The 18,527-nt window shown below is 52.6% G+C and overlaps 1 protein-coding gene across 3 annotated transcripts in view; it reads right to left on the reverse strand.

Annotated features, from left to right (window-relative positions):
- EPHB2 (EPH receptor B2) overlaps positions 1–18,527 on the reverse strand; it is a 161,001-nt gene that overhangs the window by 2,082 nt on the left and 140,392 nt on the right. Inside the window, exons 6-15 of one of the 3 annotated variants that reach the window (XM_081145725.1) lie at positions 18,249–18,373; positions 11,300–11,462; positions 9,149–9,257; positions 8,206–8,273; positions 5,357–5,479; positions 4,532–4,779; positions 3,405–3,620; positions 2,402–2,551; positions 1,750–1,943; positions 263–418 (exon numbers count right to left, since the gene is read on the reverse strand). In XM_081145725.1, the coding sequence (XP_081001851.1) occupies positions 263–418; positions 1,750–1,943; positions 2,402–2,551; positions 3,405–3,620; positions 4,532–4,779; positions 5,357–5,479; positions 8,206–8,273; positions 9,149–9,257; positions 11,300–11,462; positions 18,249–18,373 (1,552 nt within the window). The remainder of the gene's footprint in view (positions 1–262; positions 419–1,749; positions 1,944–2,401; positions 2,552–3,404; positions 3,621–4,531; positions 4,780–5,356; positions 5,480–8,205; positions 8,274–9,148; positions 9,258–11,299; positions 11,463–18,248; positions 18,374–18,527) is intronic. The other 2 variants (XM_081145724.1, XM_081145723.1) reach the window with 2 other exon arrangements.

Raw genomic sequence — 18,527 nt, forward strand, 5'->3', positions numbered from 1 at the left:
TTAGGCATCCACTCTATATCTCCTTTGATCTTCCTACAAACCCCCAGTTTACAGAAGGAAAAACTGGGGCTGAGGGAGGGTCTGTGACTTGCCCAAGGTCACACAGCCAGGGGCTGGCAGGCAGACCTGGCTGTCGATCAGAATGTGACTCCGAAGTTGGCCATGTCACCCCTTGGTCCCCACATCTCAGCTGGGACACCGTCTGTTTTTCACTCTCCAGAGCCCCCGCTTGGGAGGCTGGGTGGAGGCAGAGGGCACTTACTCCATCATCATCTGTGACACAACATCGAAGGAGGTGAAGCCGGCACTGGCGAAGCTCTCCTTGTACTGCCCCATCTTGATGGCCTCCAGCCACTCGTCCACTGTGTTAAAGCTGGTGTAGTCGGGGATCGTGCGGTCCAGCAGCGGCAGGTTGATTCTAGGGGTGGGGTGGGCAACAGAGACGGTCAGGCACGTGCTGGCATAGGGGTAAGGGTGAGGGTGGGCCGCAGGTGCACCTGCATGTGCGTATCTGTCGGCGTGAACACAGGTGAGTGTGTACATATGTGAGCCTTTCTGTGTGGGTAGGCGTGAGTTTGAACCCGTGTAAATGTGCACACATATTTGTGTGCGTATCAGAGCGAGTGTGCAGGACTGACAGCTGAGGCTACCTGGAAAGTCTGGGGAAGCCTCTGCAGGGACTGCTGAAAGGCTGGACCACATGTGAGGCGGGACACGCTTCTTATTTCAGCAGGAGGGAGTTCGGCTGGACTGGTTGCTGAAGATCGCTGTCTCTTCCCCCCAATGCCATTCTCCATCCTTGCCCACCCGGGTTGTGCTGCAGAAGCTCACTTGTGGACCGCATCTCCAAGTCCAGATAGAGCTCTGCACTAATGGGGGCCACTTCCTGGCTGGCTCGGAGCAAAACGACCCTCGTCAGGCTAAAAGCTCACAGTATTTGTATCCGAGAGTCAGGAGCTGCTGACTCAGGGTCAAGGTGAGAAGCAACAGCTAGCGGCAGACACGAAGATCTGTTGGCCACAAGAACTTGGCAGGTGACTCTCTGGATACAGCCAGTCCCGGACCCTGAGGACACCTGCCCTTCAGAATCCTTGTGTGATGAGGGTTCCGGAGAGTGCAGGGACCTGAGTGGGCCTGTGACAGTGCCCAAGCAAGCCAGTGGTGGCTGCAGATCTGATGGAGCCCGCTGTGGGGCACGTGTGTGTGTGGTGAGTATATACTGCTGAATGTGTGTGTGTGTGTGTGCTTAGGTGCCTATGGATGTGTGAGACTGTGTGTGTGTGTGTGTGTGTGAGAGAGAGAGAGAGAGAGGGAGAGAGCATAAGCAAGAGCATTTGTGTCTGTGTTCATGCATGTGTAAGACTATGTTCGCGTGTGCATGCGTGTGCGTGTCTGTGTCAAGGAGTATGCAAACACAAGAGAGAGAGTACAGGTTTGAGTGAGGGTACTTAGGGAAGAAACTTAGGAAATCTATTCACCAGCCAGGATTCTGCTAACTTTTCTTAAACGTTGTCCTATCTGACCATATAAACGTGCTCCCTCTACCACCCGGTGTGCAGTGTCCCGCGCTCCTCTGTACCCCAAGGCAGGGCAGATGCCCAACAAACTATCCTTCCCGGTCCCAATTCAGGCAGAGCATCTGCCTGAAGCAGGGGCAGCTGGGATGGGAGGGTATTTGGAGAGGTTAAGGGCTGGCTGGGGCTGATCCATACAGAGAGAGGGCAGGGTCAAGGCAGGGCGGGGCCATACCCGGAGGAGAGGGGCGCCATGGCTTTGAGGCTGTTGGGGTTGCGGATCATCTTGTCCAGCGTGTTGACGATCTGACCAAACTTGGGCCGGTGGTTGCGGTCCTTCTGCCAGCAGTCCAGCATGAGCTGGTGCAGGGCGCTTGGGCAGTCCATGGGCGGTGGCAGTCGATAGTCTTGCTCTATGGCGTTGATTACCTGGGGACAACACGGGGGCTGAGTGGGGTTGGGTGGGTGGGTAAGAGCATCTGCCCTCTGGCCGGGCCTAACTTGCCCCCAGTGCATTTCAGAACACCCATTTGGTTGCCCTCCACCTTCTTCCAGGCAGCCCCAGGGATGGACCTCACCGTGGGTTCCCAGAATAATCATATTGTCCCCAAATGAAACACCTGAGGGGCAGACATAGTCTCATTCAGGGCTGGCCACAAGGTGAACACATCCTAAAGGTTTGCTGATTTATAGATGGTGGACTTTTCCTACTCTTGACCCCCTGGAGAGTCCAGGGTCCTGTGCAGACATTTGAATCAGCCATCATAGGGCTGGGATCTGCCTTTGCCCGGGATCTCAGAGACGATGCTTCCACTCTCTGGGAGATCAGCAAGAGGCCAAGAATGCTGGATCTCCCTCTCCCCGATCTGGCTCTCTTGGAGACTTACGTCTTGGTTGGTCATGTCCCAGTAGGGCCGCTCCCCGTAGGACATCACCTCCCACATGACGATACCGTAGCTCCACACGTCGCTGGCTGAGGTGAACTTCCTGTACTGGATGGCTTCTGGGGCTGTCCAGCGGATGGGGATCTTCCCGCCCTGTGGAGCGAATGCGGGCTGATGGGCGGGAGGCTGCCCGGCCTGGCCTCTGCTCTCACCAGTCGTATGAAGCAGCCTGCTGCTCCCCAAGCTCACTGTGCTGCTTTAGATCGCGGGCATTTGCACAGGCTGTTCCTTGCGTGACGCGGCTTTCCCCACGCGGCTTTCCCCACTCTGCCACCTGGAAACCTCCTCCTCCTGTAAGTCCCTCTGAAAGTCTTTCCTTAAGTCCCAAAGAGTTGCTCACGCTGTAGAATCCTACAACTGTGCCATGTCTCTCCATCAAGGAGGCGCTTCTCATACAGCGCAATACTCAGATCATTTGCTACTTGCCTGGCTCCGACTGTACTCTCTCCGAGCTCTTTGAGGGCAGGGACTGTGTCCTAATCCTTCCTGTTTAAAACCCTTCAACAACTCCAACTGCTTTCAGGAGAGAGTGGTGAGCATGTGCATTCAGGATCTCCAAGATCTAGCCCTGTCCACCCTTCCCCTCTCTCACTAACCACATTTCCCCTCACAGACTATATTCTGGTATCACCTTGCTGGGAAAACATGGCATCTGACACAATTTTACTAGCTAGATATCGCCCCCTCCAGCAAGCCTTCCTCTGCCTCCCAAAGCTGGTGTCCTGGCTCAGAGCCCTGTCACTCCATGTAGCTCTTGCAAATATGTGTCCCCACCAGCCTGTGAGCTTGAAGAGGACAGGGACCATGTTTCTGTTTCTGTATCTCCAGGGCCCAGCACAGTGCCTGGCCTGAGCAGGGGTGGGTGAAAACGTAGTGCAGGGAGAGATGGATGCTTAGGCCCTCTGCCCTGGCACCGTGACTCCGGTGTTCCCTGTCTCCATCTTACCAGGGCGCTGGTGTAGGTGGGGTCTGAGGTATCATCCTCCAGAAAGCGTGAGAGGCCAAAGTCAGACACCTTGCAGACCAGGTTGCTGTTGACAAGGATGTTGCGGGCGGCCAGGTCGCGATGAACGTAGTTCATGTCTGCCAGGTACTTCATGCCAGCTGCGATGCCCCGCAGCATCCCCACCAGCTGGATGACTGTGAACTGCCCATCGTTTTGCTTCGGGAGAAGTGGAGAAAATGCAGAGTAAATGCAAGGGTTTGCATCAGACTCTGGGTCATCTTCACAACGGGTAACTGCGGCCCTGCCACCCTGGCCTAGGCTCCGTTTCAGGGTGGCCAGTTTCAGGGTGGCGGGGAGAACAGACTGCAGCAGGCACAGCTGGTCTGAATCTGGCTCTACCCCTTGCTGGCTATGCAACCTGGGACAAGTGACCTAACCTCTCTGAGTCTCAGTTTCCTCAAGTGTGTGTCAAATGGGGATAAGTGACACCCACCTCCCAGTGCTGTCTGAGTTAAACAAGAGGGTGCATAGAAGGGACTTGGCACATACTAGGTGTCTGAAAAATATTTGCTAAATGGCAACTAGTCCAGTGGCACCCTTTGGACTCCTTGTGAGTGATCTTGGTCTATCTGGTTGCCTATAACTTCCTAGGGGGCCTGAAACTTTCCTCTGTTGGCCTTGTGCTTTGGAGGAATCCAAAATCCTGTGAAAATTCTGGAGAAGGGGTCAAGAGACCTGGCTGTAGACCTGGCTTTCACCTTGATCCTCTGGATGACTCTGGGCAAGCTCTCTACCTCTCTTTGAGCCTCAGTTTCCTCTTGTGCATAAGGAGAAGGCTGTCTAAGAGCATGGATGGCAACAGATTTCAGGTTGTAGGCCAACTCTGATCAACTGGTTGTAGTGTCCTAGATTGAGGATTCTGAGATTTGCTTCTGGGTGTGGTTGGAGACCTCTGGGATAGATTAACAATGTCTGCCATGGGTAAGGGAATGGAAAGTGGCAACATACAAGCCATTCCTGATCTAGATCCTTTCCAAGACCCTTTTAGGCTCTGACAGTATGAAGCTATGTCCACCACTCCTTTTCCTGACCCACCCATGGTCTCTGGCACTCTTGGCTTCCCCTACCCGGAGGAAGGAGTCCAGGGAGCCGTTCTCCATGAACTCAGTGATGATCATCACAGGCGTGCTCTTGGTGACAACACCCTCCAGGTGAATGACGTTGGGGTGGTCAAACTGGCCCATGATGGAGGCCTCGCTCAGGAAGTCCCGGCGCTGCTTCTCAGTATAGCCCGACTTGAGCGTCTTGATGGCTACAAAGATCTCTCTCTTGCCTGGCAGTTTCAGGTGGCCACTGCACACCTCACCAAACTCCCCTGGACAGACACACCAAGAGAGGCAAGATATCATTTGCCAGGTGGAAGTGTCACCGCCTTGTTCCCTGTAACCTCTACTCCTGGGGCCTCCTCAATGGTCGACTCAACCTCTTGGACACAGAACCCTTTGTAGAACATGGGGACCCCAAAAATTCCCAGCCACCTTTGGGGGTATGAGTGAACTCTTCATGGCTATCCCATGGTGTTGGATGTGCGTGGAGTGAGGATGTAGGGGAGCCTGGGGAGATGGACAGAGGGACATGGGATGAACGGCGGGAAGGACAAAGCACTGGACTGAGTCCAGAGAACTGGGCTCCAGGCCTAGTTCAGTCTCTGATGTGATGTGCAAGCTCCTTCCCAGCCCCGTGCCTCAGTGTCCTTCTCTGTTGACGAGGTAGTTGTATTGGATGACCTTTAAGGGACTTTTCCACCTTGGGCATTCTGAGCCTTCAGGCCTTGGAGGGTCCTCTGAGGCTCCTGCCCCACATCCTACCCTCCGTCCCAGGAGTACACATTGGGGTGGTCACCCCGCCTGTGGCTGAGGCCACAGTACCCTGGGAGGGTACCAGCCACCTACCTGCTCCGATCACCTGCTCAATTTTGACACAGGAGATGTCAATTTCCTTGGCAAACTCCCGCACTGCCTCATTGGGGTCCTCGTAGGTGAAAGGGTCGATGTAGATCTTCATGCCTGGGGTCACTGGGGGATAAGACCAGGCTTGGTCACATGCACAGACTCAAGATGTGGACAAATGGAAAGGCAAGAGCCAGTCCATCCATGGAGGGACATATACTCTCATGTGGCCCCCCTAAGAACTGGGCAACCCCCTGCAGGTCACTTGGCCTCTCTGGGCCTCAGTGAGCAGATGGGCACTGAACAGAAGAGTGAGGGGACCAGATTGCTCAGCAGGATTAGCAAATAGGTTCTAGCTCTTGTTCCAACTCTAATTGACTAGTAATAACTTCCTGGAGCTGCTCTGACTGTCAGGATTGGTTAGCGCTGTCTGTTATGGCCGTGGGCATACAAGGAAAGGATAGGTAGCTTTGTCACTCTTGTGATAGAGAATCAGGGGGAAGGAAGTCAAGAAGGAAGGGAGAGAATTGTAGCAAAACTACAGAAAAAGCAGGCAATTGACCATGTTCTTGGGCTTCTGCTAAGGAGGTCTCCCTATCTTTCCAGGCCTAATCCGAGCCTCCTCTCCCTCAGGAGATTCTGGCTGCCTCAGCCCTCCCAGGCAGCCCCAGAATCTGGAGGGCTGTCTCATCAGGATCTGAATACCTATGGCTCCTGGAACCACTTCATGGCCCCCCCCCCCCCCCACTAGCGAAGTCTTAAACCTTTCTGGATCTCAAGTTCCCTGCTGATCAGCATGAGGCAGGACATGGACATATTAATTCCTATCTGATGTGAATTTTTATTTTTTGATGCAGAGGGAGAAAGGAGGTGACTTGGATGTCAAAGACATCCACAAAAGCTTTGAAAGAAGGGAAAGATGATCCATCTCACACTGTCCCTTCCAGATAACTGGTATTCCGTCACCCAGACCATCTGACTCTCTCCCAGCCCAGGCCTCCCTCTAGCTTCCCCAGCTCCCTGCCACATTCTCCCACTGCTCTGTTGAGCTGTGACTTTTTGGCAGCAGCTCTAGGAGTTGGGAGCTGGAGTCCCTGGGCCACAGTAAGGCGTGGCCAGTTGGTGAGCCTGCTCAGCTGTGTGACATTGGACATGTTAGTTGAACACTCTCAGCCTCTGTTTCAGACATTCCAGGAATCCAGGAGGTGGAACCTCTAAATAGGGGTTGGCAAACTGGCTCACTGTCTGTTCTGTAATACGTTTTTATAAATAAAGTTTTATTGGAACACAGGCACACACATTCCTTTGCCTGTGGCTGCTTTCATGCCACAGTGGCTGAGTTCAGCAGTTAAAACAGAAACCATATGGCTTCAAAAGCCTAAAGTATTTCCTATCTGGACCTTTACAGAAAAGTTTGCGACCTAACACACATGAGCTGTATTTTGAATTATTTGTCTAGCACTTTAGGTCAGGTTTCTTAATTTGAGTCTGTGAACCACTTGGCAGTCCCAAGGACAAAGCACAGGATTAAAACCAGAGAACTGGGTTCCAGAGCTAGCTCAGTCTCTGATGTGATGTGCAAGCTCCTTCCCCTCTCGTATTTTCCCCATCCTGCCCCCTCACTCTGCTCCAGTCACATTGGCCCCTTGGCTGTTCCTGAAACCTTTCAGACGCACTTCAGCCTCAAGGCCTTTGCACTGGGTGTTCCCTTGCCTGGGATGCTCTCCCCTGAGGTATTGCTACACAGCTCACTCCCCAGCTCCTTAGTATCTTTGTTCAAATGAAACCCTCTCAGTGAGGCCAACCTTAATTCCCCTACTTAAAACCGCAACCCTGACCCCACCACTCTCAATCCATTACTCTGTTCTTTGTCTTTTTCCCACAGCACTTTCATCTTCTAATATACCATACGCTTTACTCATTTATTACATGTATTATTTTCAATTCTCTGTCCCTTACACTAGGATATAACTTCCATGAGGTCAGGGATATTTGGTTTGTTTACTTGTGTGTCCCAGCACCTATAACAGTGCCTGACATACATAGTAGGCCACAACAAATATGTGACAAATGAATGGACATGCTGATGGCCCCCCTTACCCAGTGGCCATCTGAGGATCCCTAGGGTACCCCACTAAGTACAGTTTGAGAACCTATATTAGACCCACTTGGAATTCCTGTTCACTGAGTGAGGTCTCAGACACCCCTCTCCCTGCCCCCTGCCCCACACAGATAGTTCTGCCAGCATCAAATGGAGAGGAATCCATACTCTGCTTTTTTCTCTGCTGGGCCTCTTGGGAGGGTACACTGCTCTTGGTGTGTGCGGCACATGTGCTCCCAGCCCTGGCCTAAGGTGGGATGGGACAGTGGGAGAAATGGAGGCACTGGGTAGGGGTGACTGGTCACCAGAAGAGTCACCAGGAAGGAATGACAGGGCCTCCCACCTCCCTTCTCTCTCATCTCCCAGGCCAGAGCCTAGGGTCCTCATCACTGCATGTATTTATTCTACAGATATGTGTCTACTGACTATTGCATGTGGGAAGCTGCAGCCAGGTAAGGGGCGCTGTGCAAACAGACGATGGCCCTAAGTCCGGCGGGGTGGAGTCAGGGAAGGCTTCTCAGAGGGGTTTGTATGTGATGAGGCCTGAGGGAGAGGGAAAGATACTCAGGTAAAGAGAAGGGGGGAGGGGGCTCAGGCAGAGGGAACAGCATGTGCAAAGGCCGAGGGCGGGTGACAGTTCAGGGAACAGCTTGTCATTCAGTCTGACTACACCCTAAGGAAGGCTGGAGAAGTTGCCAGGGAGCTGACAGTGCAGGGCCCAAGGGTGACAGCCCTACTAGGGTGTACATACTGTGGCCGCTGGTGTAGTGCTGCAGCTTGTCCGTGTACTCCGAGTCCGCACGCTCAAACCCCCGTCTTCTGGAACAAGAGCAAGGGCTGGAGCCACCTGGAGGCGCCCAGGGAGCTGGGAGCCACAGTGGGTGATAGGGAGAGGGTGGGCAGGCCCTTGAAACCACATCCCTGTCAGAGACCTCCCTGCCTGCCCCTCGCCTAGGAGCCTCACCCATCTGGCCCCACTCATCCCTTCCCACCTCTCCCACTTCAAGCCCACGCTCACTGCTTCCCCTGTCCCCTCTCCAACCAAGCCCCTTTCAAAGAGCAAAGCCATTTCCTTTGGCCATGGCCCCTGGCCTCAGAAACCCTGGGGGCTTCTATCCACCTGACCTTATAACTCAGTCTACTCTAAAGTGGGGAACTCCCAGCAGAAGTCAGGGAGCCAGGCCCACCTCCTGCACATGCCATGCCAGCCACTTGGGGTGCTCTTCCCCCCCCCCCCCCCCCCCCCCCCCGTAGGTGTCCTTTCCATCTTCCCAGTTGCTTCAGCCAGGGGGCCTTACCTGAGCTCCACAGCCTCCCATCTGACACTCTGCTTTATGGCCCTGAGCTAGTGCAAAAGTAGGGCGATCTGTATTCCCCACCCTGCTTAGCACCCAGCATCCTGCAGTCTTCCTGCCTACTGTTCTGAGACGTTCCTCATGCTGAAGTATTAGTGTCTCAATGTGCCACCTTGAATAGCAGACTGGTCAAGGGCAATGCCTAACCCAAAGGATGGGCTGCTAACGATGGCCGTGCAGGAGGTGGGAGGCACTTGAGGGTACCCAGGCAGACACGAGCCTCTCCCTCTCCCTCTCCCTGGTGCTGATGGAAATGCCTCCTCCGTTCATACACACTGCTCAGGAATGGCCGAATGGGCGCACAGCCAGGCCCGTAGGGGCGAGGGGATACCCACCCACCTGTTACACACGATGGCGATGACAACCACGGCAATGAGGAAGACCAGGGCAGCCGCCGAGGAGCCGATGATGAGTGGCAGCTTCTCCTGGATGCTTGTCTGGTACTCGGCTGGGGAGAGAGCACAGCGCTGTTTTCTTAGCCTGGCTCTGGGAGTCCTAACACCCCATCGCCCTGCGGGGCCTCCCGGGATCCCAGGCTGTACTCCTGCTCCTCACAGAGTACCTGGCACATGCTCAGGTGGAGAACTGGCTGTCATTTGCTCACAAGTAACCATGAACTGCTCAATTTCTCATCTATAAAATGGGCATAATATCAACATCTCAGTGTTGATGTGAAAATCAACAATAAGCTGATACATACGGAGAGGCAGTTATAACACACCCTGAGGCCACACCCCCTGGGTTTGAGTCCCGACGGTGCCACTTACTATCTGTGTGATCTCTGGGAAAGTGACTTACCTCTCTGTGGCTCAGTTTCCTCATCTATAAAGTCGGGAGAATCACACTTCTCATTTCATAGGATTGTTTTGTAAAGTACTTAGAACAACACATGGCAGTAGTAAGCACTTAGTAAATATCAACTATTATTGCTATTGAGTGTTTTAAGGGTTGGTCTCTGTGCTAATATGTTACATATCTTGTTTGATTCTCGGAACAGCTCAGTGATGCACTGCCTACGTTACCCTATTTTACAGACTGGGAAACTGAGACTTAGGTCATGACATGCTTGAGGTCACACAGTTAGAAAGTGGTCAAAGCCAGCACTTGAACCCAGGTGCTGTGTTTGACCAGAGGCTGTGGGCTTAAATGAGATAGTGTGCAAAATGCACTTGGCATTGGCCTGGCTCTTGGAAACCACTTAGTATATTCTCAATGTCACCAACATCATCATAGTTTTAAATTTTATTATTCCCATTTGCTTTCATAACCAGATGGGCTTGTTGAAATCAGGGACAAGGTCAGTTCTGGGTCCTTAGCGCCAGCACACATTTGCTGAATTAATAGAGAAAGGATCCTGGGACAGTCCTCCAGTACCCATGTCAGTAACACTCATCCAACATGCAAGAGGGCTGAGAAAGGTGAGAAACAGTGGCTGTGAGGAAGGGAGATTTGACAGAGGAGGTGATGCTGGAAGAGACGATGGCGTCTTGAGGGAAGATTACTGTGATAAGAAACAAGTCTATGCCAAAGTCACGGGCCACTCCCAGGGACTGAAGCAGGCACCAAAAAGGGCTGCTGGCACCTGGTCATAAGTAAAGCTGTCCTGGAGCTTGGCTGGTTGGTGGAGGGGCCCTGGAACTCACAGAAATGACAGCTATAACCTTAACTACTATTGGGTGTGCTCTAACTATGCGTGAGACTTAGCACCAACCCTGTGCTAGGTCCTATACACTTATCCCCGCCATAATACTAGTTTTTATAACGCTGATAGTTGTCATCTCCATTTATAGATGAGAAAAACTGAGGCTCAGAGAGGTAAGGTAGGTTGCTCAGAGCCACACAGTTAAGGCTGAATCTCCACTGTAATTTCCACCTGTCAGGCATCAGAGCTCACACTCTTTAACTATGCTGCCCCTCGAAGATTATTAAAGCAGGAAGGGTACTTAGAGACCATGTGGTCCCAAGCTGGGAGACACACAACACACGGGCTGCACCCTCTCATTCTCTTGCCCAGGGCAGACATTACTAATCCATCCCAGCACTTCTTTCTGCTAAACTCAGATGTAGCTTCAGATTTTTTTCATTCCAACTGTAAGTCACTGAAGTAATGTAGGGACGAAATAGTTTGCGCTCTCCGATTGAATATGATGCTTTCATTTTATAGATGCGAAAAACCTGGACCAGGGAGTAGGTGGGATTTGCTCTGAGTGACTCTGCAAGTTAGGGCCAAGCTCCCAGGAGTCGTGGGAAATCAAGTGGCCTGGCTGACATGCTGGTAATGGGGTATCACAGTCCTTTCCAGGCCACAGAAGCAGTGCCTTTATATATGGTTGTGCGCTTTGTACAGCACACAAAGGTTCCCAGCCAGAAGGGAAGGGAGGCTGACATCAAGAAGTGGAGGCATCTTTTCCAATTTGCACAAAGGCGCTTTGTAGGGATGGCAGCCCAAGAGTTTGTTGTTTATGGAGGCAGTGCCCTCCTGCCGCTTACCTTCTGTCATGGTCTGGAAGTACATCTTGCCACTGTAGCGCCCGTAGCCTGCCACGGTGCGTGCCCGCACCTGGAAGACATAGATGGCGCCGGCTTTGAGGCCCTGCACAGTGACCGTGTTGGTGGGGCTTTTTATGGCCGTGGCGTTGTACTCACTGAGCTCCTGCCGAGGAACAGAGAAGACAGTTAGCGAGGTTGTTGCCCACAGTGGGCCCAGAGCCCGCTGACCACTCCTGCCACTTGGGGCTGGTCTGGCCACCAATGAACATCCGTGGTTCCCAATTCTTCACTCCCTCCCAGTAATAGAATATGACAGCTGCAGCTTTGCATGTGATTTTGCAACACTTCCCACAAGAGAAGGCAGAGTGTATTTCTCCTGCTCATCGGTGCTGAGTTTATCCATGTGACTTGCTTTGGCCACTGGAATATGCTAGAGGACATGATGCAAGCAGGGGCTTTACATGTGCTTGTTGATTTGGCTTGTCCTCTTCTGATTTTGCCATCTGCATGAGGGGGGCTTGGCCTGGGTACAGCTGGTTCCAGAAAGAGAAACAAGGGGAAAAGACCTGGACCTAACTCCTGGAATGGAACAGGGTCACCTCAGCTGACCCACAGACACAAAGAAAAATAGCCACTTGTTGTAGGTCATTGGATTTTTGGAGTTGTTTGTTTTGCAGCATCATCTCAACAACAGCTGACTAATACACATATACTGAGTGGTCACTATGTGCAGAGCCTGGGGTCTAGCCTGTGAGTTCTGTTGACAGCAGGGAGAAGGCACACATAGTTCACTTCTGCACCCCCCTTCCTGCCCCATGCCTTGACAGATTAAGTGGAAGGACCCCCATTCAGCCTTAGCACACTCGAGTCAGGCAAGAATTAAGACCCAGAATGGGAAAATTATGCGCAAGGTCACATGTATCGGTTGATGGCTGCCTTGGGACTCAAAACCACACAGGAGCCACCTCTAATGTTCATGTCTTTGGGCACCCAGGACCTAATGCTCCCTTCTTTGAGAGATGCAGAATGCCAATTCTGAGCTCCTGAGCACTGCGCCGGGTAACCTGAGGAGCCTGGGACAGGACAAAGAGCCAGCTGCTGCAGCAAGGGTGGAGATATGGTTGAATTAGATGCAAATTTTTTTTACCTGCCTAGATGCTCATTCAGGCATCTGTCAGCTGCTCAGCTAACCTTCCCCAAATACACCCTTTGCATTAGGCCTTGGGCTGGGCACTGGAGACCCACAGAGGTTAAAGCACAGGCCCTGGTCTCGGAGAGCCCAGTTCAGAAAAGCAAACAGCGTGGAGAACTTAACCCTTTGAGAAGCAGATGAAAAGCACACACCTGCTTGTACATGCCAATCATGCATACATCAGGGATGCACAGAGCCCATGAACACTCTCCTGAAACAACTAAATGAGTGTGAGCAATGTTATTACAGGTGATAATTGTAACTATAATGTTATAGTGTAGAGGTTAAGATCACCAACTGGAGCCAGACTTCCTGGGTTCAAGTCCTTCTTCTACTGCTTATTACATTTGTGACCTTGGAGGAGTTCCTTAATTTCCCTATGCCTCCTGGTCTTCATCTGTAAAATGGGGATAATAATAATAATAATAGCTACCTTTAAGAATTGTTTGGAGGGCAAAGTGAATTCATTTGCATAAAATGTTTACAAGGGTAGGCGAAGCACAATGAGTTGAGGGGCACGTGACCTGGCCTGGGTAGGGGATATCCGGTGAAGTCAAGGAAAGTTCCCTGGAGGGTGGGGGCAACTGGAGTGGAATTTTAAACAAAAATACAAGTCACCCAGACAAAGAAGGGGGTGGGCATTCTTGGGAAGGAGCAGCAGGTGCAAAGGTAAGGAGGTGAGAAAGAGCTTGGGATTCGAGGGCTAGAGAGGGGCTGACCTGTGAGTGCTTCCTCCCTTCCCCCCACACCAGGAAGCAGCAGCAGATTGGAAGTTTCTCTGTCTTTGACAAATCACCTGCCCCCTCCTCCAGGAAGCCTCCTTGACCTCCAAGCCAGATGTGTTCCCTCCTCTGAGCCTTGGAGCGCTTGCTGTGGGAACCATAGGAGGGTGGTTCTGCTACATTCCTTGCCCTGGGCCCAGGCTCGTCTTACTCCCTTGACTGTAAACTCCTGAGGGAAGGAGCTGTGTTTTGTTCCCTTGTCCCAAGCACAGGGTCCAACACGCAGAGGCCTTCCCTAACACCCACAGGATGAAGGCTGTCCTCCTTGGCCTGGCATTCCAGACCCTTCGTGACTCACCCTTTGTCGGTCTCTCCTGTCACATCCCAGTGTCCTCCAGGCTCTAGCCATATGTAACTACTTCCCCTTTCCCTGGGAGGGCTGCCAGATTTAGCAAATAAAGGTACAGGATGCTCAGTTAAATTTGAATTTCAGATGAATAATTTTTAGTATAAATATGTCCCAAGCAATCTTTGATATATACTTATGCTGTAAAATTATTGTTAAAAATTCAAATGTAACCCCGATGTCCTATATTTTATTTGGCAGCCTTACCTTCCCTGGACACCCTGAGCCTTTGCCAAGTGCTGCTGCCCCATCTGAAATACCCTTTCCTCATCTGCCTGGCAGGTCCCTACTCATTGTTCAAGACCCAGCAATAAGACTGCCTCTGCTGGGAGACTTCCCAGATACCCCAGCCAGAGGCCACAGGTCCATTGTCTATTTTTCTGATATACCTGTATATTCTCTAAGGACCGTGGGTTTCCTGAGGGCAGGAACCTTATCTCATTCATCTCCGGGACCCCCCCAAAGTCCACACACAGTAGGTGCTCGGCTGTTCACCATCTACAAATCCAGGATGCACTACCAGGCTTGGCCGCTAAGCGCCGCTGTCTAACATGGGATCTGCTTCGGTTTGCCCAAGGGATTGATAGATCCTGCAGACTGGCTGGGTGCCCCCTCAGGCTGGAAGTTTTAAGTTCCTGATTATACGCAGGAGATGGGAGGCAACCGCCAGTGGCATAGGTGCCTCAGGAGAATGAAGAGTCCACCTGAGTGGATCCCTTCTCTAACGTGGGGCACAGGACCCAGCAGGGGATTGGAAGTCATTTCAGATGCCAGTTCTTCCTCTTGCTTGCATTGTGATTTTGGGGAAGACCATTTCCCCGAGCCCTGTTTTCTATCCCAGGAAATGGAACAATAAATTCTAACCGCTCAGGGTTGTGCTGAAGATAAAATTTGATCAGTTAGTCCAGGGCACAAAGGAGCTGATCTAGAGCCATCAATGTCCTTCCCGCTCCCCTCCCCCCACCAAGAGCACCCTTATCTGAGTAAGGGTCAAGCACCAGCAGGTCAGGGGCAGGGATTTAGTGTGGAATCCACTAGTTCTTAGTTTGAGTCCTTACCCAGAGACTAGGAGTCAATGAGGCAGTGGGCGCACTGCTTAAGCCCTACGAGCTCAGTTTTCTCATCCCTAAAATGGGATGACACCACTATATGCTACACACGGCGGCTGTAGAGATTCAATAGGAAATAATGAGGAAAGCTTTTAGCATAGACTCTAGCATATGTAAGGACTTAATAAGCGTCAGCCATCATCGTCATTATCATCACCAATGTTCATTAAATGGATGAACGAATACACAAATGAATGAAAGGGCCAGAAGGCCACCTCCCTGGGGACACTGGAACCTCCCCATGTAGATACTGCTCCACGCGCACTGGGCAACACTGACATGCAGCCTGGACTTTCATTCACTCCCTCCTCCCCCAACCTAGGCTCCCTCTGCCAGGAATGTCCTTTCCCTTCACTTCTGCAAAGTAGAGATTTCTGTTGAATAGATACATAAATCGATGTGGCTTACAAGGGCCCATCCACCACAAGGGCCCATCCACCACAGGCGGCCGCACAAATGACTCTTCTCCTTGAGCTCTTGGGGAGCCAAAGGGAGCATGAACCCGTGTGCTTTTGGGCAGTGGCCAAAGGAGGCCACTTCCCCTGGGACACTGGAACCGGCGGAAAAGACCAGCCCTGGAATGGCTGACACCACTCTTCAGTGGCCTCTAGAAGACTTCCAGCGAAGTGATTGTCAGCTCTGGGCTCTGGGCTCCGGGCTCTGGGCTCTGGGCTCTGGTCTCCAGGCTGTGGGCTCCGGGCTCCAGGCTCCTGGCAGGCTGGGAAATCCCAGTGAAGCTAAGGAGAGGCCAAATGGAGAGCCCGCTCCAAAAGAGCCCTTTCTAAAGAAGGAAAGGAAAGCAGGGAAGGAGGCAGAGGAGGGGCCCACATGGGCTGCCAGGCTCAGTATCTAACTTCCCTGCCTGGGAAGATCTAGAGCTTTCATTAAAAAAATCAACTGCGGGCACTGGGAGGATTCTGAAGTGTCAGGTAAGAGTGGGCTGTGGCCTTGTTGGAAATAAATCTCACCACTTGCAGCCTGGCTGTCCCTCCCCGATGGCGGGACTGACTCAGGAAGCTAGAGGTGGGAGCTGGGCTGTCAGCCTCACTTGAGAGGTCAGGGGCAAAGCTCCTGGTTCTCCTGCTACCCCTCTGCTGGCGTTTCCTCCGACACTTCCACCAACTCCCTTTCTCCCTCTCCTTAAATCCTGCCATTCTCCCGGTTTGTCCTTCTAGCCTACTCTTCCTCTGCACACTCTCCTGTCTGTTCTTGGCTACACCTCCCACTTCCGGCAGGCACCACCCCAACACCTGCAAATCACAGACCCACATCTGCCCCAGGAAAAGGCACCACCATCTACAGGGAGTTGACCAGCACCCTTTCCTGGCAAGAGATGGACAGGCTTCAAGTATGGCTGTGATGAGACAGGCCTGGGAAGAGGGGCTGATAGGAGCAGGGCCATGTCTCATTACAGCCATACCTCAGGCCTGTCCATCTCTTGCCATTTATGCTGAAAATCCTTCACCAGAGCCTGGTCTTGTCCACCTCTTAAAGGTTACCCCAGAAGGGTCCCTGGGAGAAAACTGGGGGGGGCAGGAGAGCCAGGCGAAGAGTATAAGCACAGGTCCAAATCCCTGCTCTGCCACTTAGCAGCTGGGTGCTCTTGGACAAGTGACACAGCTTCTCGGTGCCTCAGTTTTCCCTCCTGCCCAATGGGGTGAATAGCAATGCTAAGGAAATGAATGAGACAATGGAAGTGATGTGCTTAGCACATAGTGAGCACTCATGAAACATGAGTAGGTGATAACTGTGGCTGCTGCATGGCCCGTTGGTCCTGTCACCCCTGGCATGAGCCTGGGGATGCCCAGGCAGTGGCAGAAAGTAGGGCAGAGCTGCCTCCTGGTTCACACCTCCATCAGCCTCCCCAGCCCCTCCCGTCCGGGTAGGAAATGGGTCGTGGGCAGGACCTATGCCGGGATTCCTCATTTCCGATCCTGTCTTTGGGGACAAACACTTTCAGTTTCATTTAATCACAAAGCTTCTTAATTAGTTTTTTTCCTTTTTGGATTCTGAGTTGCTAAGCTTTCCCGCCAGAGGAAGTGGACATGATTGCTCCTGCAGGGCCTGGGGCTTCCCCTGGGGCTTCCTGGGCCTGGGAGCAGCTGGTCTCGCTACCTGGGATGCCCGGTTCCTTCAAGGGCCTCCAGGGCCCAGCAAGGGGTGGGGCTGCGTCCCTCACATCACCCCCTGGGGACACAGCAGAGAAAAGGCAAGGTCTCCATCCTTGAAGAACAGGCTGTGGGAAGGGATTCATCACTTATTCATTCAAACAACATTTATCAAGTGTCTTTGGTGCCAGACCCAGGGTGCCGGGATAATGCGGTGAAAGGATGGATGTGGTCCCTGGCCTCTAGGAATGCATGGCCAAGAGGAGGGGATGAGCAAGGAAACAATCGTAAACGAGCTGGGTAAGGCTGGAGAGGTGTTGGATGAACCCCTGAGACTCGCCAGAGTTTGGGTGATCCAGCAGCTAACAGAGTGAGAGGGCCAGGCTGGGCCTCAGGAGGCAGAGCTCCAGCAGGGCTGACTGGCACTGTCTCCACCTCATGTCCTCTCAGTCCTTAGGGAGAGCCTTTCCATCCGTCACCATTCCCAGTGGGCTCGGTCTCAACTAAAGCACTTCCCATAGTCATTTACACCTTAGTCTGAAAGGGAGCCTGGTGAAACATTTCCCAGGGGCCCCTGCAGCCTCTGTGGCTGGTTGGTGCCTCAGGGAGCAAGTAAGAAAAGTCACCAGTCAAAAGAGAGCGTCCTGCCTGACTGGGCACTGTACCTGCTTTTTCTCTTTGACCCGCAAAGCTCCCATATGAGAGAGGTGGTTTCATTCACCCTTGACACAGGAGGAAACTGAGGCTCAGAAAGAGAAAGATGCCTGCCCAAGGTCACACAGCGGGCTATGGATGGAGCTGGGATGTGAACCTACGGCTTCTCACTTCTAGTCCAATGCTCCTCTTGCTACACTAGTAGCTTCCAACGCTGGATGCCTGGCTCCTATAGGCCCCTGAAGGAAGTCACAAGGGTCCAATTTACAGGCTCAAAAAGAAAGCCCTCTATCTCCATACAAAGGGCACTCAGGCAAAGGAAAACCAGTGTTCTAGCTGTAATCAGGACAAGACGGGAGGAGGCTCCACTCTCTGTAGAAACTCTCTAGAAAGGGCAGTTTGCTTCCGAAGGGTGAAGGAGCAATTACTGCTTAATAAACGCAGCTTTTTGGAAATCCAGTTCTTCAGAATTTCAGGACAGCTGAGGTCAAGATGAAGGGACCTTGGTGGGGAAAGGGCTGTGACCATTGTATGTTACTGAGACTGTTGACTTGGTCCCCCAGACCAGAAAAGCAAGACTCAGAGAAGTCAAGGCGCCTGCCTGAGGCCTCACAGCCAGGGGGGAGCGAAGCCATAATTCCAGCCAGCTAACTCTGAGGCCACCACTCTTTTTGCTTCATGGTGTGGGACCCCAGGCCCCAGCCTGGGAGGGGCCACCAGGGAGGCAGGGGTGGGGACAGTGCCATGAGCGTAGGTACCTTCTCATAGTACTGAAGCTCATAGTCCAGGATGACACCGTTGGGCTGGTCGGGCTGGGACCACGACAGGGTGATGCTGTCCACGGTGCGGCTCACCTGGTGCATGATGGACACAGCCGATGGAGCTGGAAGAGAGGTCAGAGGTCAGGGGTTGGGGTGGGCATGACATGGTACAGCTTCTAGTCCAACCTCAGAGGTGCCCAGAGAGAGCTGTGGGACCAGAGAAGAGCATCACACACCCGACAGGGTGCAGAGGGGCTGGTGCAGGGCCACAGGTGC

Source organism: Miniopterus schreibersii (assembly GCF_964146895.1).
Source record: "Miniopterus schreibersii genome assembly, chromosome: 8".
Classification (NCBI taxonomy): domain Eukaryota; kingdom Metazoa; phylum Chordata; class Mammalia; order Chiroptera; family Miniopteridae; genus Miniopterus; species Miniopterus schreibersii.